General features: G+C 30.2%; 2 protein-coding genes across 5 annotated transcripts in view; both read right to left on the reverse strand.

The window, feature by feature from the left end:
- LOC116768693 (uncharacterized) overlaps window positions 1–13,126 on the reverse strand; it is a 63,972-nt gene extending 50,846 nt beyond the window's left edge. The window contains exons 1-3 of one of the 4 annotated variants that reach the window (XM_061526894.1): window positions 13,034–13,124; window positions 10,915–11,007; window positions 7,877–8,201 (exon numbers count right to left, since the gene is read on the reverse strand). In XM_061526894.1, the coding sequence (XP_061382878.1) occupies window positions 7,877–7,973 (97 nt within the window). In that variant the 5' untranslated portion in view covers window positions 7,974–8,201; window positions 10,915–11,007; window positions 13,034–13,124. Of the gene's footprint in view, window positions 1–7,876; window positions 9,306–10,914; window positions 11,008–13,033 lie in introns of those variants that run through there. The other 3 variants (XM_061526888.1, XM_032659481.2, XM_061526899.1) reach the window with 3 other exon arrangements.
- A 1,520-nt stretch (window positions 13,127–14,646) lies between these two features.
- LOC116768750 (glucose dehydrogenase [FAD, quinone]-like) lies at window positions 14,647–22,710 on the reverse strand. Its single transcript, XM_032659554.2, has 6 exons — window positions 22,558–22,710; window positions 21,167–21,586; window positions 20,518–20,748; window positions 16,900–17,032; window positions 16,060–16,179; window positions 14,647–15,943 (listed from the first exon to the last, which is right to left on the reverse strand). The coding sequence occupies exons 2-6, from the start codon at window positions 21,579–21,581 to the stop codon at window positions 14,701–14,703; spliced, it is 2,142 nt and encodes a 713-aa protein (XP_032515445.2). The 5' UTR covers window positions 21,582–21,586; window positions 22,558–22,710; the 3' UTR covers window positions 14,647–14,700.
- Between the last annotated feature and the right edge of the window lie 1,765 nt (window positions 22,711–24,475).

Consider the following 24,475-nt stretch of genomic DNA (forward strand, 5'->3'; position numbering starts at 1 on the left):
CAAACACATGTCCGTTAAAAATGACATAATTTGCTTTTCTAAAAAGACAAAATAATTAAATCAAAGGTGAGTGAACTCCAGAGTCATTTCAGATAGCGAAAACCAATCAATCACTCGTACAGGCAGTGACATTCCGAAATAATCTTTAAAAAAAAACATACACGTAAAATAAAAATGTAATCGCGAGAAATTTTATTAAGCAACTTGCTTTGATTTACGAGTAATGTATCGAGATAAAGAAAGACATTTAATCAGGACAATAAACATCACAGTTACGTGTTTTACACATGTAATACAAGGCGGAGTTCCGAGGGTGATAAGCTGTTCCGATCGACAACAAGTCACGCGATCAACTACAATATTGATCGAGACGGAAGTAACTTATCAACATCTTTATCTCTTCCTTATTGTCTTTTAAATTATGTTCATTTCAACTTTGTTACTTTCGACGTGTGAAAAAACTTTTGAGGTTACGATCTTAAATAACCGTTGCCTAAATTCTTTTTATGTGACGTCTAATGATATTATTTGATTAAATGGAACTTGAGTAATATATTGTTACGAGAATTCTCATAAAGATATGTTACTAAATATAAACATAATGTTTATTTGAGTCTCTTCATATAAGATAGTGAAAGTTTTGTGTGCGTTTGTGTGCGTATGTGTTCGTGCGTGTGTCGGTTTTTCAACGTAACATTGTTAACCACACGTCTATTAAAACATTTTAACTCATAAATCTTTAAAATAGTATTTAATTATCAAAGTGTAAACAAAAGTTAATGTATTTAGTAGATCGTAATTCGTTATAAAAGTAACTGAGCTCCATTCACGCAATTCCTTTGTGAGACAGAAGTGTTAGATTGATATTGCAATCACAGAAGCACGTCTGCGATAGGTTTATTTCACAGAGCAAGTCACCAATAATTTTATTTTCAGATGCCTCCCCCGTTACTACGCCGTGAGAATACAAAAGTAGGAAAACATTGATTCGCATCGTTAATTTCTGAACCTAACAAAGGAAATTCTCTGTATTAGGCTGACCCTAAAATAAAACCTCTTTATAACTTTACTTATAAATTAAATATGAAATATATTATGAAGAAATTAATAATTATATGTAAGTCTTATCATCAATACAGTTAGTATTAAATGACATGAAGTGAGAGTGTTACCTGTGTAAAAGTCTGTATTAAAAAAAATAAAAGATGAAAATTAGATACTTTAGTAATAGATATTAAATATAAAAAATATATGACACATCAAAAGACTTAATGTACGCGTTGCTAAATAAAGAAACAAATTTAAACACCTGTAAAAATCACATTAAAATAAAATATATAAATATAATAAAACACAAATTAAAAACAGCATGTATTTTGAATGAGAATTTTGAACTTTCTTTCACAGCGTACCAGACAAGTGAAAAGTTTAGGACGTGCCAAAATGTTGTCGTAATTTTAGTTCAATATTCGAATTTGAGGGATTTTCATAATTTTTAGGTAACGGTATACTATTTTAAAATAACTAAAATATGTATCTTTATATAAAATTATCCACATGTGCATACCAAAAATAAACATGAAGAATATGTAACAACGTAGATTTTTGAAAACTCCGCAGGGAAAATAAGACGCAGAGGTTGATATTTAAATCTATTGTCCGAGACTAAATTTAAAAATTTTTCTTTGAAACGTATCCTTTGTGAAGCAAATTGATAACCTACTTTATCGGTATGATTTCACTTTAACAGTCCCAAAAGAAATATTTCAGTGTCTCGCGTATAGAGAAATATTAAAATGTTCTAATACATTCATTTTAATGTTAAATTTAAAACGAATATATAGCTATATAGCATACATAATTGTTTTTTGACAATCTCCATAACAATAAACATTTATCACTTTAAATTTATTACAAACATACGCATATTAACTTTAAAAAAAATAATCACTAATGTTACATTAATAAAATTTTAATTCATTTTAAAATATTACTTGGAAACGAAAATTAATAAGTTTCATGTGAGCACTAATCTGATGTTGACAAATGAGGCGAATAGCTTATACATAGTTTAGAATTATAATTATTTAGGTCACAGCAGTTGTTTCTCAAAGCATTGTTATAGAAAAAAATATACATTTTGTTATATAAAAAGTTATAAGCAATTAAAATAATATTCATTTCAATGAAAGTGAATATCATTCCTATACTATAAATGAGATATTGTGATTCCTATGTTTAAAATATTGATTATATAAAAAAAAGTAGAACAGATATATGTTAGAACATTAAAAACAAATGTTCTGTTTTAATATTGTCATAAATATTGAAATAATGGAAGAAAAAGTAGTTTCCTACATTTATTTCATAGTCTAACGACACTGTAACGATACGTATCAAGCATATGCCATTTATTTCAACACAAACCTAGTTGTGTATCGTTCGCGAGTTATATATTATTTTACCTCGAAGGAAAAGTAATTCAATCCAGTTTACTGAACATATCCGAGGAAACAAACTCAGTTCTACGACGAGACGAAACACCTTTGTAGTGCCGTATCTATTTACAGAAACTGTGGTACACTATGTTGCCTAACGGAATTTTTGGTCGACATTCGTGGAATTGAAACAGAAGTGTCCCCTTGAGTCATTTCGGTAGGTATCTAATAGAATTCGATATCCTCATTTCGATTTCCTACTTTCCCTCACGATGTGCATGATTAATGTTTTACAACTACAAGTAAAAAGTTACTGTTTTGATTTTTAAAGTATGAAGTTACATCGTTTGCAACTTAAAGAAAAACAACACAATTTCCTACGAGTTATTATAGCAGCGAACACATAGGAAAAAATTAAAATTTGTAAAAAAAAAATTAATCTATTTACATACTAATTTTCTTCCCCATTTAGTTTTCTAAGCAAAAACCTCACGACCTATAAAACTTAACTTCAATTAGAGCGAAAAATAGCCGCAAAGAGCTCGTGATATACCGCTAACGATAAGGCTCGACTGCTTTAGTATTAGCTTTTTTAAAACAGTTTAAATTTTTTTTTTTAAAGTGAGGACTATATTTATATATCTGTATTCAAAATAAAATAATAGGTATATTTCGTACGATGTCAAGATTAAAGGATTATCACGCATGAATATATTTTTTTTAAAAACTCCTCTTAAAGTGACACGCTTAGTGTCAAGCACAACGCAAATTAAAAAGCTTTGTTTTAGGTGAGAGTATAAAATGTTTACAGTAAACGTATTAAAAATGAAATGTAATTGTGGCACAAAATGTTTACAATGAAGGCAGTTCCCTTAAGATAGTTGGCTTCGTTGTTGAGGAAGCTAAAATAAAAACCCTTATCTACCTATAAAAAGACATTAAATTACGTGGCAGTGTAATCATAAAACAAACAAACTTTGATGGTAGAAATCAATTAGCTACTATTTCTGTAAAGGAAATAATTTGCTCGATAGGAAATATGAAGTTGACAAGTAACAAGTAATAAAATTTCGCTGAGGTTCTGCCACGCCCTGGCTGTGTTGTAATATCGCTGTAGTGACTTGGATTTTTTTTTTCGTTAAAAAGAAAAATAAATAGGGTTCTCTTAACTAAATGTTGTTAGTAAAATTGGCGGTGATTATATGATTGTTTATTTTTTTCTTTTACTGTACCAATAACTTAAGTTATATTCGCTTGGTTTCTCATATTATATAGAAACATAGAGAATATACCTGCTCGTAATATGTGAATGATTTAACGAACATAGCCGTAGCAAAACCGTTGTATAAAATGTAACAAGTGACGTTTTTGACTCCACGAAACGAACTAAACTAGAAGATTCCTGGCACCACACAAGAAATGAGGCGCCATTGCTATTCTGACATCGAGGCAATCATCTAGACTTAAGTATGTATATTCCTGGAACCTCTTGCTTGAAGTTAAACGTACTCTATATAACACCTACCATGTTTGTTTATTTGGACTATGTGATGTTTTATGTACTTAAACAGAGAATAGTTCTTGTACTATTTATTAATATATGCATAAAAATATAAGTGATTATTAATGAATGCCCTTTATTTCATAGAAAGTTATACCTCAGAGATATGAATTGAAATCGCAAAATATATTTGAGTAAAAAGTTATTTTTCTGTCCATATTAGTTTCATTTAAAATAAAATCGTATTAAATTCGTGTATATCATTTTCTTTTTACGAAATTGATATCGTTAAATAACGCGTATTCGATACATTAAAAGGTCTTGACATTTCAAAGACGTCACCCTTATTTTTTAAGTATCGCTAAAGAATTTTCAATGATTCCTTTTATGAATCAAGTTTCCCTCATTTTATAACATGATGAAGTACATTTTAAAACATTCCTACAAATTATGAGTATAGTTATAGTATTTGTAATTCTAACATTTTTCGGCTACGAATGTTACTTATTGAAATTTTATTTCTTAACTTAAACAAATAAAACTTAGTAAAACATCGAATATGGTTGTTATTGTGTGACTTAATTTATGCTATTTCAGAATCAACTTGTGTTGTTGAAATAACAAATTACAATCTCTCTTCTTCTATTTTATTTGATTAAGTAAATATGCGAGTTTTAAACTCTGAATTTTATTCTTGAGAGACCTTGTCTGTTATAACTAAGAATTGAATGCTCAAGAATCAAGCAACCGAGGACTCTGATTATGATTCTCAAGGTTTTTAGTTAATAGATATATAGTAGAGTCTACTATAATCTGATATTTCTGTTCACAATTACTAATAAGTTTAAATCCACGATGAAAATATGTTTAGGGGCAAATCATGTTAGTCTTCGTTAAGTTAAAGACGAATAACAAAAATAAGAAAACTTTATACATATTTTAAATTACACTTACTTTCTTTCAAAATTGTATAATTTACATAATAAACTATGCGGTGTCGTACATTATGATTCAATTTTAAATGTAGAATACGATTATATGTCGTGCATTCTCGCAGTGCATATATTAGCCTCATTAGCAAAGTAGTGTATTTTAAATATTTATTATTTTAAATATCAGGCTACCGCTGAAAGGCGTGAATCTTAATAAAGTTAAAAATCATACATGTTTGTGAATGTAGAAAAGTTTTTTTTTTATTATTAATTTTTTAATTATAAATTCCAGCATTCAATTTATTCTTTATAAGCTTCGTAAATAATAAGTCAGGTAAATATTAATATTAACACGTCTCGCTGGTCTAGAGGTTAAAAGGCCTGTCGCTGGTGGATGAGAGGGCATTTTCGAAACCTGGCAAGTATCAATGTGATTATAGATTTAGTCATTTGGAACTCAGAGTATTTAGACATCACTGACAGACGGTAAAGGAAAACATCATGAGGCAACCTGGACTTATAAGTTCAAATTGTAAGCATCACGATGACTAATGCTCTAACCTTCTCCATGTGAGAGGCCTTTGCTCAGCAGTGGGCTCCGATAGGCTGATGATGATGATGATGACGGTTACATTTTGTTTCTTGATCATAACAGTCTCAAGATATACTATTCTCACTTTAAAATTGTTTAGTATTTAACAGCTCATTTATCGAAATCAATAACCAAACTAATATAGTAACAAATGCAAAAACGAGGCAACATTAAATTTTTTCCATTTTCAAATATAAAAATACTTAAAAAATTCTCATAGTTACTAAGAAGTAAGACTATAAGACACTTACAGTTGTATCTGATTTTAGAACGTTTCACTGCACTTGATTATATTGTAATGCACCTAAAGCACCTCATTAATATTCAAGACCCTTAAATATAACTTGTTTTGCCAACTCCTAAAGGCGGAACCACGGAAAGAAGTAAACATAACAGGTAATTTGATATTAATATATTAGTGTTTATATTGACAGTTGTTGTTACTTTCACATATGTCTAAATAGTTGTAACACATCATACACATATAAATATGAGACTGGAGGGAGGCCAAGTTAGTACTATAACAGTTGGTAGAGAAGGCTAAGTAGTTCTTGCAACTACAACTCCAGTTGAAGTTTGGGGCCGAGTTTCTTAGTTTCTTGTTTGACGTCCCTATAAACGTTTGCCTCGTGTTTTCAAAGTTAGCCGCCGTTTTACATGCTTAGATGTAACGATCGCGATTTAAAAAAGGTATCCGTCTGTAAAAGCCAGATTCTTCTTATTGTCTCAGGTGCTATTAACCGAATATCAATTATATTTGATGGATGTTCTACATAGAAAACGTATCACAACTATAATTGCGTTTCAAATTTAAAGGAAATCTCAGTAGGTGTAAGTAAATTTATATCGACTTAAGAATAAATGTTTGTAGTCTTTTAAGTTAAAATTTCTTTTTTATACTGAACTGTCAAAACAAACTGTGATAAAAACTATGTCAAACAGAATTTGCTTAATCAAAAGTAGTTCAATAAAAAAACTGAGTATTTACTGAAGATGATTAATGTTAAAAATAAAACTGATATAGAACATTTAATATTTAAGTAGCAATATGATTTATAGATAGTGTTTTGTTTCGGTTAACTCCCCCTCGTAAAGTTGCATATTATATACAGCTTTAACAATGAGTTCGTACGGAGATAGCTTTACAGAACAGTGAAATGTAACGCTTTGCGTATTCCTCCAAATGTCCCGATGGAACCATTGAAGGAACGTCCGTCGCTGCTAGCACTTAAGAAGGTCACTCGTAACAAAACAGTAACGGCTTACGTAACTAGGTAAATAGATATAAACATTTCAAGACTTTTATAAGTAACCTTATATTTTATTTACCAAGCTTATTTACTTATTTTCGAAAGACCAAAAAATTATTTGTCATCGTTATCGAAGGAAAATTGTAGTAATAGAAATAATGCATATGTTATCGTCCTAAAATTTGATCTCTTCGCCACTTTTATACCTTAGATTCGACTATTTCCTAAATTTAAATTAAAGGTGAGCACTGAGCAACCGCTAATGGTACACGATAATTGAAATTTATTTATCCCAAAGATCTTAACTAGTTAGCTGCTAATTAGTTTTAAATGAGTTGAAAGGTGAATTATCCCATTGCAAAGGCGAAATTGGAACAACATATAACGTTGCAATCTACCCTTAATGCGGTGTAAATGAGGACTTGAGAACTAATCGAGGTTACTGTTTACGTGATAGAACAAACTTTAATGACTTACCTTAGACATGGATCTTGAGAATAACTAATTAACCTCTAACCGATTTACTTAAAACATTTATTAGATGTTCGGCCCCGGGATAAGAAAATTTATTTTGTTTCCAAACGTCTTTTACCTGGATTTCGTGGCAGCTTTGTAAAAGCAAACCTTGTTGTATTTAACATATTAAATTAGATTATTTGAATCATTTTAATGTAAATGCCAGTATACATTTTTACTTACTGTTGACATATACAGTAATTAGAAATGTGATGCTGTATTGAGCTCGTTTTAAATAATAATAAATTGCTCTGAGGTAGTTCATTGTAAATGATAAATTACCATAGCGTTCTTTTCATCGTTCTCGGTTCAGGGCTGCGTGACCGCGGCTTCCCGTACAGAGGATTGCTTAATGATTCATACCGAGAGCCTCACTAAATCTGCTCGGCGAGAAGCATTAGCGATGTTGAATTATGTTACGGTCGACCCATAAATAAGGTTAAGACAATTTTCAGATCAAGTTCTTACTATAAAATAATACAAATAAGTTTATATTAAGCATGTAATAGGTTTCTTTTTAACGAGACGAAAGCAGTATGTTGAGAAGATTGATCAAAAATTTGAAATCAATCAAAATGTATTGGTTCCTGTAGTGGTTGATTTCCACACACGTTTTGTCATAGCTATGGCAAGAAACAAACACTTACCTGCTATAGCACGTCCCAGCAGCAGAGTACTGAAGACTATAGAGAGAACCCGTCGATCATATCTTCCCATCATCTTGGCGTTCCAAACAACTATCATCAACTAAAACTGCCAAAAGTCATTGCACTGTATTTTGAACAGCACCCACACATATGTTTTTTTTTATTCCTTTTTTTTTCAAATGTTATATATACATAATTATTTATGGCCAGAAAATATTTACAAATGACTCGTAAATGTGTTTTATCATTAGTTTAGGCATTGGCAAAATGAGTAAATAACCACATTTTGGTATACAAATGGCAAGCGGTGTTTATCCCAGAGAGGCTATTGACATTCAGAATTATCGAAAATATGTATTTAATCCATGAAATATAAATATTACGTACATTTCAAATTACAAATAGGTTTACAAGAATAAGTTTATTATTGAACATACTAGACTTATTAGGAATATTGTGAGTTCATTTGTGAATATCCAAAAATATACTATTATATAGCGTCTTTGTTTAACCTTGATGTTGTTTATGACGATACGCGTGATTTACATATTGCATGTAATCAAAAGCTCATTACCCAAATATATATTTGAAAACGTTATTATGTTTTATTTTCCAAATAATACATAGATATTTTGTACCATTATTGAGACCGGTTTAATATTTATTTTTTATTTTTAAAAGTAAACAATTTTGATGACAAGTAAAGTTCGAAATCTGACCATTTTTAGAAACAATTAATTGCCGTTTACAAAAAGTAACAACATCATACAAGAGTTTTATAAAAAAAAGACTTATATTCAATTCAGGCCATATTCCAGGCGATGGTGGTATTTTAGACTTTTCGATACATACATATACGTTATATATTTGTAACAGAATAGAAATTGCTATATAATTGTCCACTATAAAATAAAATAATAAAATAAATTCAATTTTCCTGTTATCTTTCATAACAAGAAGTTCTGGAGTGATGTAATTCGATTTTCACTGATTTGCCGGGAATGCAGCAAAGTTTAATTTTAAAAGCCAACGCTGAGTTGCTATTAAATTTGAATTCATAGTTTTGTATTGGCCTGATTGAGTGTTGTTTCGTGATTAAACTGACGGTGATGACTTTATGCTCTCAATAAATATTGGATTTTAAGTATGAATCCACATTAAATGTACTTAAATGTTTATCTTTGTTCAAACCAGACAATGCGTTACAAATTATGATAAGTTTATTTTACGAGACTTTCCTCTATGTCGTTATTTCGGTGTTTCTATAAATATTGATATGAATCGGGCAAAATTATCAATTAAGGACTGGAATCTTTACACTACAATCTGCTGCATATAAAGTCTTCATGAGACGTATGTGTTTACATACTTCTCATGAAGACATATTAGTTTAAAAACAGCAGTTTAAAAGAAATATTAATATTTTCTCTATCCTAAGACATTTATTATATAAATCAAGCAAAATCTCATTCATGTATATTATATTATATTGATAATTACAATGACAAGGATTTATGCCATTTGACTATGAAGAGTTAACATTTAAGAGTGTGGTGTTTTGCGGCTATTTGTTAAATTAGGCGAACACATTGCGTGACCACCAGCTAGGCGTGCCCTGTACTTTATATAGGAGAAAAGATTATTTTTCACCACACAACTTCCTGACATTACAGTTCGTTACGTTCTTCGTTCTTCGTTCAGACATATCCATATATTTTTAACCGTATCAATTTTATCATGAAGCTGTAACATATTTTATAAATACTAATTAAAAAAAGAAATTATATTTGTTTAAAGCCTTTTGTTAGCTTTTATGTGGCTCTAGATTTTTCAAATATTTTCGCTCGCTTAAATGTTTCGTTATTACATTTTTAAATTGTATTTCATAGCTGATATTGCATGTATGTTTTGTATAATATATTGTTTCAGTTTAAACATAGTAATTTCATATTTTCAGATTTTTACCGACCAACGATAAGAATATTGTTCAGCTATTTGGAAACTGAAATGTTAAAAAGAAGCGTTGTACCGTATACTAGGTATATGCACTTATTGAACGATAAACTAGAAGTCCTTAAAGTCTCTTAATTACATTTTTAATGTTTTTGAACATTTAAAACGCATTCGTTTTTGAATATCCTTTAAATTTTAGCAATTAAATGGTAGCGCGCGTAACAGGCCGCAGACCGCAGTTTCATACAGGAGTGTTGCCGTACATCCGTACAGCTATGAATTCGCGAATAATCATACAGGTTTAGCTATTCGCTTATAATTTACATAAAATTTTGTGGAATCGAGGATATTTATAGATTTTTTAATTACCATAACACTACACAATGGACTTTAAAATTAATTCAGAGACAGATGAAACCCAAAATCGTATTCCACAATTAGTCAACAGTATTCCGTAAATAACAATTTTGTAAGCCCAAATATTATTACTATGATTTATAAGATTTCCAGCAATTTAAGTAGTCAAATCATTTGAGTAGAAAAAATATAGAATTTTTTATTATTATTTGCTTTAATGAATTTATTAATTATTATAATTACAAATTTTATAAACGCGTACTTTCGTATTGATTTCCGAATGTTTGTTAGTCTTTCACGCCAAATTATAAAATAATGTACCTGATATACATAGATCAACTAATCTAATACTTCGCGTATTTAGATATTTTCTTATTATTATTATTAGTCTTGTCTCGTTGGACCCAAATCCGAATTTCACGCAGACGAAGTTAGAGAAAAATGTAATCTATAATACAATTATGGCTAGCAAACTGAAAATTAGAAAGACATTGTATGTACACAATGTAATTGTATAAATATTAACATTAGAAATATTATAATCATTTTTAAATGTTTACTAAACTTAAATAACTAAATGGAATTTATAATCTTTATACGATCTGCCAAAAACGACGACCTTAAAGCTTTTTTATATCATAGCAAAACCTTTGGCGATAATTGCATATTTAGTGTACGGCATACGTGAAGAGGACAAGTTGTTAAATTCAGTAAGTTTGAGTACTTACGGTCTATGATTTTTGAGGTGTAGCTCTTCAAACACATATGTATGGTTAGTTTTCAGCGAAATTCGGTCTTCTTTAAATAAAACGTTGGTCCAGCTATAAAAATCCATATCATGAAAATTATATCACGAAAAGGAAAGAAAGAATCTGAATTCTATTTGCACAGAAAAATTGTCAGTTTTAGACAAGTTTGAAATATTTTATCTGCTTTAAATGCAGACGTAACACTGTTGTCTCTATCAAACGAACGAAGACTTTACAAATACTGTTTGAGTAGTAGATGAGGTCATGAGATGTAATTAAACATATTATATTATATTAATTATCATAACAGCGTACCCGTAAATTGATTTAAACAAAGCGGTTGCAAAAATCGTTAATTTTATTACTTCATTTAACGAGAACTAGATTTAATGTATCACAATTCTCGAGTCAATAGATAACTTTGCTTAATTTTTAATGAAACGACTATCTACAGAAGACAATTAGCGTTGTAAGTTAATTTGCTGGTATCCGATTCTAATTACTCTTAGCAAAACATTTTTTCCGTACCACTCAATGTACTGATTGGCTGAATTCTCGTCTTTGTTAGTCCTATTTTTTTGGCCGGACTTCGAGACTGATTGTAACGGACCTAACTAAATTACCTGTTTCCGGGCCACTGTATTGTTTCCACTTCAATAAAACGTCAAATTTGTAAAGGTCATTTTACAACTCGCTTAATACAAGTCAACATCAGCTGTTTTTTTTTCATATATATCCCATTTTCTTTATCGGTCCCTCTGTAATTACTTTAGTCGCGAATGTTCAATTAAAATTTCAACAGTTTTAGACCACCGCAAATTAATTAATTTCTCTTTATTATTTCCTAAAGATTATCGTTGATAACACTATTTCTGTTTTAGAGAAAGTGTGTTTAATACTTCGTAAAAGGACTGAACGAAAACTATTACTTGGAAAAACGTTTCTGTACTCCGTTAAAATGAAGACTGGAGATGAAAATATTTTGTAGCTTTAGCAGGAAATATAGTCATTCTGAAACTAAAATTAATTCAAACTCACTTTTAAAACATTTATGAGAAAGTTTTAATTCCCCGCTGCAATTCTCTCTCATGATTTATTTGTGCCTTCCATTCAAAGCGTGCACTTATCTTGTTAACAGACAAAAAAAAGTTGAAAATCATTTTACCTTGTTTTTTCACACGAATATAATTTTAACACCTCCAAACCTGTGATTAACCTTCCATTATTGTAATATTTTCCATTGACGCTACGTTCATTAATCAATTGGACATCACTTTTATCTATACGAATCAAAAATGAAACGGCCGGACTAAGTCTATCAATCTTAATTTAAAAGTCATTTATCCAGTACATTGTGTTTTTTAACGAGACCCAAAAAATGAAATCAGTTCCACACAAAGTTTAAAACTTCCCTAGTAGTAATAAATACAGTAATAAGAATAATATGATGGTGTAATTCATTATTGATAAGAGCCTATTTATAAAAGCTTAGCAAAATAATGAAACCGCATTACATACGAGCTATTTGTATGCATTCGCGGGTCAGGCTGTTTAACTTGTCATGCAGTCCACATGCAATGGCCAACATCAAAAGGCGTTTAGAATTCATTTCAACGTAGAGTCTTCTATCATTCCATAGTAAAAGATTTTCCAATTGTAAAGAAGTTTTAAAATGACGCCCATTTGAGTACTTAAAATATGATATATATTTCTTCTTTAGAGTGCTTTAAATAAAAAATATCCTGTTAATAAAATGGGTTTAATATATTTTGTAATGGAATTTAAGAACTAGTGAACATTGTCACGGGTATAATGTATTATTAATTATTAATTGGCTCGCACTGCAATTAGTCGGAGTGAAGCAATCACGAATACTATATTATATTAATTATGGATACTAAATGTATTTTAAGGTTTTGATTTTTTCAAAATATTACAGTGGCATATTAATGAGCCTTTTTTTTTAAATTACTTTAGCAATAAAACGATGCTCTTTCATGATGTATAGAGTTTAGTATAAAATAGCATGAACATTTTTTTTTATTAATATTAAAATATATATATATTTTGCTTAGTAAAAATCCAATAATTATCGCACTTATCCACTTCGCCGGATCACAATTTCCGTTGAACCAAATAATTGTCCACTTGTTGACCCGTTCCGATCAACGTTCGCGCGCTCGGCGGAGCGTAGCCGACTGGCTTCCATCCATTCATTGTACTGAATATCTTACTAACTTAACTCGAACACACATCGTTATTTTCTCACATCTCTACAACAACTACAATCCCAAATAATTTTTCTACTATTAATCTCAGAAATTTTCATGCGACTGACTGTTTTCATATAGATTATAGAAGATTAGGAAGTGTAGCTGTATAATTGTTAACCCGTTCGAGAAACGCTGGTAATGACAACTTGATGCTTATGAAGGCATCGAGACTCACATTTCAGTCGTCTGTCATCTGTGAATGTAATAGTAATGTTATACCAAAGTATGAAAAGTTAATAATAACCTAATTTGAATATGACAGTCTACGTGGTATCGTTTCTTACACTGTAAAACTTAGAGAATTTATTGTCATAAAATATAATATATTTTAAATTTTAAGAATTCCCACTAAAATATTCAAATTAAATAGCAATAAAGATTTCGAATACAACTTTATTAAGAGTTATTACGAAAGGGTTGAAGAATTTTGTGCGACTTGGATCACTTAAAAAAAAAATGTTTTTCTTTGATGTGAATTATGTTTCATGAAAGAGAGGGGGACGGGTCAGTCACGGTGCCTAATACACCCTCCCGGAGGACATTTTGTTATTCATTATATTCAGGAGCTTTTTGTGAATGGTTTATCGCTTCTAAAAATAGGACTTGATTGCTTAAGGTAACACAGTTTTTGCAATTTAAGTCTCTGTATATAAAACGGATGTTTTTGAAACGTTTGGACATTTGTTTTTAATGACGTATCCTGTAAAATATTGGTTTTAATGAAACTAGTACTGGTTTATGGTGTGAAATATTCGTTGTGGACATTGTTTCTGAATCGAAAAGTATATTATTATATGTCCTTTTTGTTTTAAAATAAATTTGATGTAATAATTTTTATCCTATGTTCCGACGCCCAATAGTTACCAAAAAAATCAATTTATAATCACATTTTTTCTTTACCTGACTTTTTTTCATATCGAAGCTAAATTAGGTTAGGTGTTCAGTGTTCCCATATATGAAATGATTTCATTTCTACTTCAAACACTACGGTTCTAACTTTGTTTATATTTTTATTTAAACTTGGCCCGAATTTAGAATACAAACCCAATATTTATTTTATGGTGTATAATCTGTATAACGGCCCTAGTGAGCTAGCTAATGTTTTCTCAACGAAGTTTAAGAAGATGTTAAAGATTTTTCTTAATTCCAGAATATTTCTTATTAACAAAGTCAAGCTTTGTAACCTTAATGCATCTATTATGTTTGCGAACCTGTTTCATTATTTGGGGTCAAAATGACGCAGCGCAAAACCCTCTCTCGCAGCCACCCTGTTAAATCTGGAGCAAAATCAAGCGATGACATTTCATTTTCATTATATTCACTTTCAATTAGCCAATGGAAACACAGTAAAAGCTGAAATTTTTGAAAAAGTAATTCCATTAAAAAGATTGAATTCGTAATTGTTATAAGGTAAGTGGAAGTTAATTAAATAGCGGGATTAAATTTAGGAACGTTTAATAGTAAATAAATATATTAAAGCTAATATCTTAATTTAGACGTTATTTGACCACGTATTCCTTATCAAATCAGCGGCCTTTTCTCCAATCATAATTTCAGGAACGTTTGTTCTGGCACCAATGGGTCGAGGAATAACGCTAGCATCGGCAACCCTTAAACCTTCAATACCGTACACCCTTAGGTTATTATCTACAACGGCTTCAAAATCATTTGATGGTCCCATTTTGCACGTACCGATTGGCTCGTGGAAAGATACGATCAAGGTTCTAATAGCACATTCCCAGTAAGCATCAGAACCTAAGGGATATGTTGAGCAAGTGGGATATTGCGGTAAATGTAAAGTTGCGTCGTATTTTTTGAATGGTTGAGATTCTCCCAATTGTATTATATGCTTTACTGCTTCTCTTAACGTCGCTAAATCTTTTGGATCAGTTAAATAATTTCCGTATAGTTTTGGATGTGAAAATGGACTGGTATCTCGCAGTTCCATATATCCTTTGGATCGGGGATAAAGAAGTGTTGGTATAGCCTGCCAAGTATCCATACCATTTAATGTGTGGAATGCTCGAGCATATGTATTTTCAGATATCCTCATACTCCTTCTTATCGCACCTCCTGAATCTTGAGTGATTGAACCACCCATACTTAAAAGTTCAATATCGGGAACCAACTCAGGATCTTCTGATAATGCTGTTTTTAGATATCCAATTGCCTCAACTCCACCAGGTGAAGCGAGTAATCCATCGCCAAACTGAAGCCACTGCATTAGATTTGGTAATGTGGCAACCTTGGGTTCCAATAAACTAGCATTAGTACTTTTCAGCTTAAATATTACACCAGGAAAACCGATGTGATCGTAAAGAGTTCTTCCAACTTTTAGGTCCATAACAACAGGTATCCCTAGAGTCTGTAAGTGTTCTTTGGGACCTATTCCCGAGAGCATAAGTAATTGGGGTGAACCAATAGGTCCAGCTGATAGAATAACCTCTCGTCTACAGTTTACTCTGTGTTTAATGTTATTCTTTATATATTCAACTCCTGAAACTTTCTTTGTTTGCGGATCAATTATGACTTTTGTAGCTTTAGCTTCACTCAATATATGTAAATTTTTGCGCCCTTTGTGTCTATGCAGGAACGCCTTAGCAGCACTTAGACGATGACCTCTGTTAGTTATCGTTTGAACGTACCCAAAACCTAATTGATCTGGAGCATTGTAATCGATTGTTGGATGGCCCAACATCCTTCCAGCTGCAAGAAACGCTTCAACTAAACCAGTTCTGAAAATAAATCAAGTTTTTTATAATATTTTCTTAAGTAAGATAAAACTCATAAAATGTGTAAAATTACAAGCCCTTTGCAGATTAGGTTAGACAGTAATGGTTTAGTAACTTACTTGAATGGGACGTTCTCTACTGTAAGTTCTCCATCACGGCCGCGATAGGGTTGGTCTCTGTATTTTTTGAGCTCGGATCTTTCAGATTTCATGTAATATTTCAATACTTCTTCGTATGACCTGAAAATAAGGAGTCAAAAAAAATTAACATAATAGGAAAGTAAATAAGGAATATAATTTTATAAAATTATTATGCTTCTCTTTAATTGAGCTATTGATTTCAAAGTAACAAGCTTTTATAACTTGATTATTTCCATTTCACAACGCGCGAGAAAAGTTCAACCTATATTTATTAGCACGTAGCATAGAAATAAACCTTTTTCATATAAAATATATATGTGACACGTGGAAAGTTACAATGTGGAATGATTCTGATAGAAATTTACGACGAGCCCTTTTACGACATAAGATAACGTCACTGAGGTGACTGAATTATAAAGAAATGCCGACTTGGGGTACAGCTTTCTTTGTAAATTGCTAATGTTACGACTATTAACCGTGTTTATTATTTTTCTAAAGGGGTTTTACAAATACATATTACAATTATTTAGCAACTAGAGGCATACGGTAAATATAAATGTTTTGTTTATTAAACACGTAAATATATTACGTATATGAAACGTCTGTAATTTACTCCGTGTTTATTATTATTTGATCGTTGGTATTTAATCGATGTCATATAGTCAAGATTAACATCTCTGTATTACAACTATTATTTTAGTCATGTATATCATATAGATATGAAGTAGGAAAAATTTAAAATTTTATGAGGTAAAAAATCTTGCTGAATATAACTTAATTTAACATAAAATATTAGTTTGAGTTATCGTTAACTCTTACCATCCAAAGTTTCCGTCAGCTGCAATCCTATCCCAATCCTGTGGTCTGCCTCGCGTGTAGAACATACTATTTGTGACACTCGTCCCACCAATTGCCTTGCCTCTAGGTGCATAGCATCTCTGCTCTTCGCTGCCTGAAACCAAAGGAAACGACAGAATTAAAACTAAAATAAAATCATTGAAATAGGCAAAGGAAGACAACAAACATCGCAACCGAACAATATTACGACAGGATTATTAAAAACCTAACTTATTTCAATATGAAATACAGTTTTTTTTTATGATAAATTTATTCTATGAAAATAGAAAAATATTTCCAAAAATTTTATTTATTTTACTTAATAAAAATTATTTGAAATCATTGAATATAAACCGCCATGTTGTGTAACCTCATTTGCCTGGGAATATATGTATGTAATATGATTCCAGCTACATATTTCCAGCTAAAAAAAAAATCAGCGTAGAAATAACAAGTCATGAAAACGATGTATTATGTCTTTATTATTTGTTTTCTTTTTGCTTCCGTGCTCCTTTATGTACATAGCAATTCCTTTAAGTACCTTGGTGTTGTCTTTGAATGAATTGCAAACAAATTAAGAACAGAAATAATTCAATAGCATTTATATAGCGAAGAATAGCGAAGGTTATAATATGAATCATTTGTTACTACTTGATAAACAAACATTGACAACATATACAAGGAATAACAGTCTAAAAGATAGTAAGTGTATATATGTAATCCTAAGTTATAATTTGCATTAGGTATGTTATTTGTCACAAAGATTATTTATTAATTTGCTTATATTTTATGCATTAATTCTTAAAGAAGTACCAGACAATTGAATTTTAAATCATATGTTTTATATTTTAGTATTTTAAAATTGGATAGACATTCTGAAAACCCCGAAGGTAGAGCGCTCGTTGGTGGCATTTTTATTGGTCCCAAGAGCATACATTTTATGTAAGTAATTCAGAAGAATTTTTTAATCTTATTTTAGAAATTTAATAATAAACATTTAATACAATGCATAATTAATTATATTTAACAAAATACGTACATTTATAGAAACCTCGATATTTTGCCAGAAATAAAAGTATGCTTTGTTCATAACCTGTCGTGTATTAAATACGTATAAAGTAGATACAGTTATAGTAATAACATAGACGTAGATATTTACGTTGAACTAATAAGAAAATGTGTTAAATATTTACTATTTGTGCAAATAAGGACACTCAACGGTACTTGATGTACGTGATAAATTGTACATGGTCTCGAATAGCTAACAGTTATGTTCGTAGCTCGGGTCTGTTTAAATTGGTTTCTATGCTTGCTTTTGTGATCATCACATCATTAAGACTATTCGTGCCGCATTTTCGTGTCACTTTTTATAGCATGACTTGCAAACTTCATACTCTCAATAAGCTTTAAGTTCCGGAGTAAACGCAATGAAAAAAACAGCATACTGCTTTTTATATGTTAAATACGGTAAAATGCCTAGAAGTAATTAGGTCATTTTTATTTAAAAAGTATCATAAAATTATTGTAATATTTTTATGTTACCAAAAATTATATATATATTTAAATAATTCTCGCAATAAATAAGTTGCCAGACAAAAGTTGTTTGCGCTCATTTATAACGGATTAATGGTTAAACAAATAAAATGCAGTTATTATATTCCGGTTTGCCTTATAAATGATCCTTACCTGACCTGTATTAACACTAAACACAGCTTGATGATGTTTAAGACTTTCTCGAATATTCATTTAAATAGAACTTATATTTTCGGACGTACTATACCTTTTTCACGGTTGCCACGAAGTAACCGAAACGTCGAGAGTATGTAGTTAATATAATAAAAAACGCATAGTATTCACAACACATAGTTCTAATAATAAATGTTAAATGAATAAACAGGGCAGCTATTTTAAGGACTTCACAGCTAGGAATATAAAAACTGGACCTCTGACCGCTACTTACAAAAAGAAAGATAGTATTCTGTTCAAATAAACCCTAAAACAATTCTCTAGAATCAACTGACAAACATGTCAAAACATCAGCAATAGTTTTGAAAATTTTTGAAGGGGTTTATCCAACGTTGACTAATTCCAAAAAACTAAGGAACTTTTACTAACTAATAACCAAATGACGAATCAGGTTATAATAGAATTACATATCTTAGCTTCATCGTGATATGTAACAACTGCTATTTTCGAGTCCATATAAGACCAATTCGTTTTGTTCTCATAAAAGAAATTAAAACCAGAAAAAATATAAGTTCTCCTTCTGTGATCACCTTTGTAATGGTTTAAGCAATTCGTTAACGTTATCCGTTTAGTTTTTTTTGATAACATCATAATTTCCCATACCACGTTCATTGGTGGTGGTATGTAACATACGTAATAATGTTGGCCTATATGAAATAAAGATTGCTTTTGCAGATTTTGTTTTTAAAAGTCGAGTAATCTTTCAAAGCTGGCAAATGTTCAAGGATGACGATGGCTACTTCTCAACAGGTATATCATCACCTCGTTTATCCTATTTAGAGACTTAAAACTATCGAAAATAAAGAATAGAACACATGGGAAGCTACTATATATTATAAATGCATTGTCAGAACTGTGCTTAACTATTTATAGTTATGTCATCGAGGTAGATTTTAATGCTCAATGGAATGTACACATTTTTGTAATGCTTCTTAATAGGTGACCTCTCCAAAAGTGTTATCTTTAGACTACTTGTAATGTATATAGTAATAGTGGAAGTAGAAAAACTTTCAGTAAATCCTTTCGAAGAGTGTTAAGCGGTACAGTAATATGGTTTACACATTAGACTGTACCATTATGTTTTGTTTATGTATATGTGTATTAGTACTGACAATACAACAATGCATAAATAATTTATAAGTTCATCGGCATTCTGATTCTGAGACGGTTTGGAGATCAATAATATAAGCGCACTAAATTGAAGCCTTATTAATATCCTTATAGGAATACGACTGATTTAGAAGTAACTTTCGAATTCTTAAGCAAAGCTGAAGACGAAAACGATATAAAATATTAATTTAATTTAAATTCTGAGCATATGAATGTAACGGATATAGTTTTTATCCAATAAAATTAAAATATAATGTCATATACTATCGATAATAAACTCAAAATCAGGGTAATTTGACACTTAACACACTCATACATCTACCGTTAAAAATTTGCTCCGTTTAGCATTTCGAAGTAACGGATGGAAAGGAAAGTCGATTCATAACGACCAGTACTCAAGACGGAAACTGATGTTGAAAAATTACAAACATAGTGAATTTTGAGTTCAAATTCGAAATAAAAGTTACTAAGAGAAGATTTCATTTACCGAAAGGGGACCGTTTTTTGTGTTCAAAGCTTTTGTTTTGTTTTTTTTGAAACGAACTTTTAAGAATTACTAAAATACAAATATAAATAATCCAAATTAGAAATGTTAATTTTAAATAAACTTCATTACGAACAAATATATAAATAAAATCTTTCTGTTCTAAGATAAAATTCCTAGACGTTGCTTTTTCAAGCTTATGCAAATATTTAAATTTACAGTCAATAATAAATATTGTATTTTCTTTATAAATTACTTACCCATACAAACACCAGGTTGGTGCTCCATTGTATAAGGCCAGACATAATCTGTCTGTTGCAGGTACTGGGTCAAAGCGGGAATATCTGAGAGTAACATCTCCGGCTTGCCAGCCTCTATTAGCAGGACGGAGGCCCGAGGTTTATCTTCAGTAAGACGAGCTGCTAGAACTGAGCCAGAAGAACCAGCGCCGACTATTACATAGTCATATTCATTTAAGGGCTCGTTGTAACCTGCGAAGGAAATAAAAAAAAATAATCTTAAGTCTTATTCCGCTTTTCTCCTAAACTAACGTACTCGTACACGATATATTTCTAAGAATGATTTAGAACTCTTATATTTCTGACCAGGATCAACAGTTAGTATGTTAGCTGTGTCAAGTCTAGGGCCGACTTCACAAAGCTACGTAATGTCATTACATGTTAAAACAAATTACATACAAAAAAAAAGTGGTTCACGTATCAAATGCGGAATATGTAAATACCAATTTAACATAATGTTAATTCAAGGTTTATTCAAAACAATAACTAATTAAGAATATCTCGTATTCTTATCACTATCTTAGCAAAGTTAATTAATGAAACAATTGTTCCTAATCACGTTTTTTTTTTAACAATTTAGTGAATGTTTGTGAACATGGCTATATCTTACCTTTGGGCAATGGATATGAATCTCTCAAAAAATCAAATGGATCGTTTGCATTCGTGGGATTGTAATTCGAGGCTACGGTTTGCATCATAATATCCACTATAGGACTCTGAGGGTAGGACCAATATCCGAACCTTGCTTTCCTATTTCCATTCTTAAGTTTGGACAGATGCAGTACATTTTCATCTGAACTAGGCTCCTCATTACCCTTGATGGGATCACTTTTGTTGTTTAAAGGATACGGCCAGAGTATACGAGAGTTTCTAAAACTTCGAACGTTTGCATTATTTTCTATGTTATTAGGTATATCATAAGGTCCATTTTCTACGTCGACCGAATCATCTTCTTCGTAGATGTCTATTGCTTTTGTATATAATAATGTGTTTAGCAGCAAGGCTGTATAAATTAGACGTCGCATCTTCTCTGCAAAATAGAATTAGTGCTATAGGAAATATTTTTATATATTAAATACAGCCTCGTACCAAATGTCTAGTTAAATAATATTCAATAATTTTAAATATAGATATTTAGATGTGTATCTATTGATAACTTAACTATAATCTAGCTGAACCTTAATCAATGTATTTATCTCATAATATTTTTTTATGATTTTAGAATTCGTTTGTATTTCCAGGTCATAACACAAAAAAAAATTAACATATAATTTAAAGATGGTTTTATCAGCAGCGTTTTTAGGGCAAACAACGCAAAAAAATAATTTTGTTGCTTTCGAAAGTTTATACATATATGAGTTTATTTTTTCATATAAATATTGATGTTTAATTTTTAAACGATAAAAAATTGTATTTTAAAGTAATGGTATAAAAATATTTTCCTTTTTAAGTAATACAAATATATCAAATATTTATTTCTAAACATTGTCTGATTGTCAGAGTGATGACAGCATAAGCCATCATTAATTCACATGCCTGTCCACTTAACTTTATCATTAATATACATTTATACTTATACATTTATATCAAAAGATTTTTTATATTCAAAATATTATTATTATTATATTTTTGTGTATAATTATAAATAAAAGAAGTACGTTGATACTTTATAATTAAAAATTAAATTAACCTTTTTTTATTCCCTTTACGGATTTTTTTTATTTTTATAATATATTCAGTAGAAATTTTATTTTCCTTTAATTTATTCTTTTTTCATCAATATATTATCATATATTTTAAGAAAAGTGCGCCTGCGCATGTTTAGGAGTTAAATTTAATAAATATACCCACAGATTTTTTATATCTTTACGACACTATTATTTAAAATAATAATTTTGTTCACAAAAAAAAATTGTTTAACGAAAATTAACAATATAATTAAACCAGCGATGATATTAAATTTTATATTAATAATGAACAAGATAAATAAAACAAACTCACCGCACACAGTATGTATGTAAGTGTATATATAATTTTAACTGCTTTATAAAATAACAGTAACTTCAACGGTCGGTCAGCGAATGACTGTTTTCGAATCGGATGTGGTCCTTTACATGGACCAGGCGTGCGCTTCAAATACCGCTATCTCTTTCACCTGTAATGAGAAACATCCACACAAACTTGTAAAGTGCATTTAAAGTACCGATATTATTGTTTATTTATTCATGACATCCATATGTTTTAGCACACTTGTGCATTTTCCCTCTTTTCCCCTAGCACTGCTTATATAGAACGGCTTAATTACAAAAATAAATTTGTGTTTCTTTCTAAATTGAATGCTTTTTAAAGGTTTTATTTGAATTCACTTTATGTTATTCTCAAATTGGTAGCTCGTTGTACTACTTTTTTGCATTGCAACGAACTTAACTTTGGATAAAAGTATAAATCGTAAAGAAAGTTTTAATATAAATGTATATATGATGTATTTTCCATTCCCATTGCGGTGGAAATGTTCGTCACACTAGGGAGAAATTCAATTCGTTTACATTAAGTTTCATCAAAGTCGATGGTTTGAATTATTAATTGGAAGTTAAAGTAAAAAAAGTAAATAAACAAGGAAAAAGTTATTTTATGTAGTATGTTTTTCTATTCAGAACTTTTACTAAGTTTCATTTTATAAAGATTCTAACCTTTGACCTGTGACCTGCGATGTTTTAAATATTTATCGTATAGAACCTTATATTTATGCTCAACACTACCTTTATGTATACAGCCTTCGTGTTGAATATAACATGACACACTTTTAATATTTTAAATATAAAATCTATTGTGTACTAGTTTATTATTTGAATGTATTTATAAAAAACAATGATTACAGAACGTTAATTGCGAATATCGCGTACAGGTTATACGAGCGAAAAAATTACTAACTTTTCAAGTCGACTTCTTCCACTAAATGTTGTTTGCTTTAATATTATATTGTATGAAAAGTTTTTTTGTGTGAAAGCTTATTGAAAAAGGACACTATTATAAAATTTATTTTCATAACATCCACACATTTTTGTTTTAAGTATTTTGAATCATTTTTTTATGCTGAATGTGGTATGCAGTTTGGTAAATAACATACTCGCAGCTTCTTCAACTTCATATACTTCAAGTATAAATAATTGTAACGGTTGTAGTGTGAGGCTAACATCACCTCTTAAACTGTCCGTCCGGAAATATATTTAGATCTTAATCATACACATTTAAATCTACGTAGGTGTGATATCACTTGTTTACTTTTATACGGAACCATCTCGTTCGATATCCAATTTTAATACATTTAACTTGATAACAGAGGAAGTTACGGCTTCCTAAATATTCCTACAATAAATATCTCTTATTATAGGATGAAGTTTAAAATAAAGTTCTTAAAGAATACAACATTATCTTTCGAGATATCGTTAATTATTATTATCCTTAATCGTTAACAACGTTTTAAGGTAAAACAATTTTGATTAAAATGCATACTTTACAATATCTTAACGGCTCAGTCTCCATAATTTTATAACATGCTAAAGGTTTTATATTAAAGGGTTGACGACAATTAGCTATAATTGAAACTAGCAAGGATGGCTGTGAGCATGTTTATGGGGACATAAAATTATATTTTTAATTTCATTTTCACCTGGAGTGTAAACAAGGTTTTATTGTTAAGAGCGTGTTTTTTTTTTTCGGACAGTTTCCGCATCTTAAGAAATATTTGAATCGTCCGTTACATTCCGTCTACGAAAACGAAATATATTTTTGGTATGCGGATTTACTAAAAGTAACAATGATGTCCTATTTTATAGATTGGATTGACATATATTCATATATATAGCCTTTAAATATAATAGATAAAGTCTTTGCTTAAATTTTTTGTTGAAGCTAAAAG

Source organism: Danaus plexippus, chromosome 4 (genome assembly GCF_018135715.1).
Source record: "Danaus plexippus chromosome 4, MEX_DaPlex, whole genome shotgun sequence".
Taxonomy (NCBI): domain Eukaryota; kingdom Metazoa; phylum Arthropoda; class Insecta; order Lepidoptera; family Nymphalidae; genus Danaus; species Danaus plexippus.

Excerpts from the sequence above, each read along its gene's own strand:
- LOC116768750 (XM_032659554.2), bottom strand. The coding sequence starts at position 21,581 with ATGCGACGTCTAATTTATACAGCCTTGCTGCTAAACACATTATTATAT. Across the intron at positions 20,749-21,166 it reads TTCATATCCATTGCCCAAAG|GTTACAACGAGCCCTTAAAT; the intron begins GTAAGATATAGC and ends TTTCCTTCGCAG. Across the intron at positions 15,944-16,059 it reads GTAGAGAACGTCCCATTCAA|AACTGGTTTAGTTGAAGCGT; the intron begins GTAAGTTACTAA and ends ATTTATTTTCAG.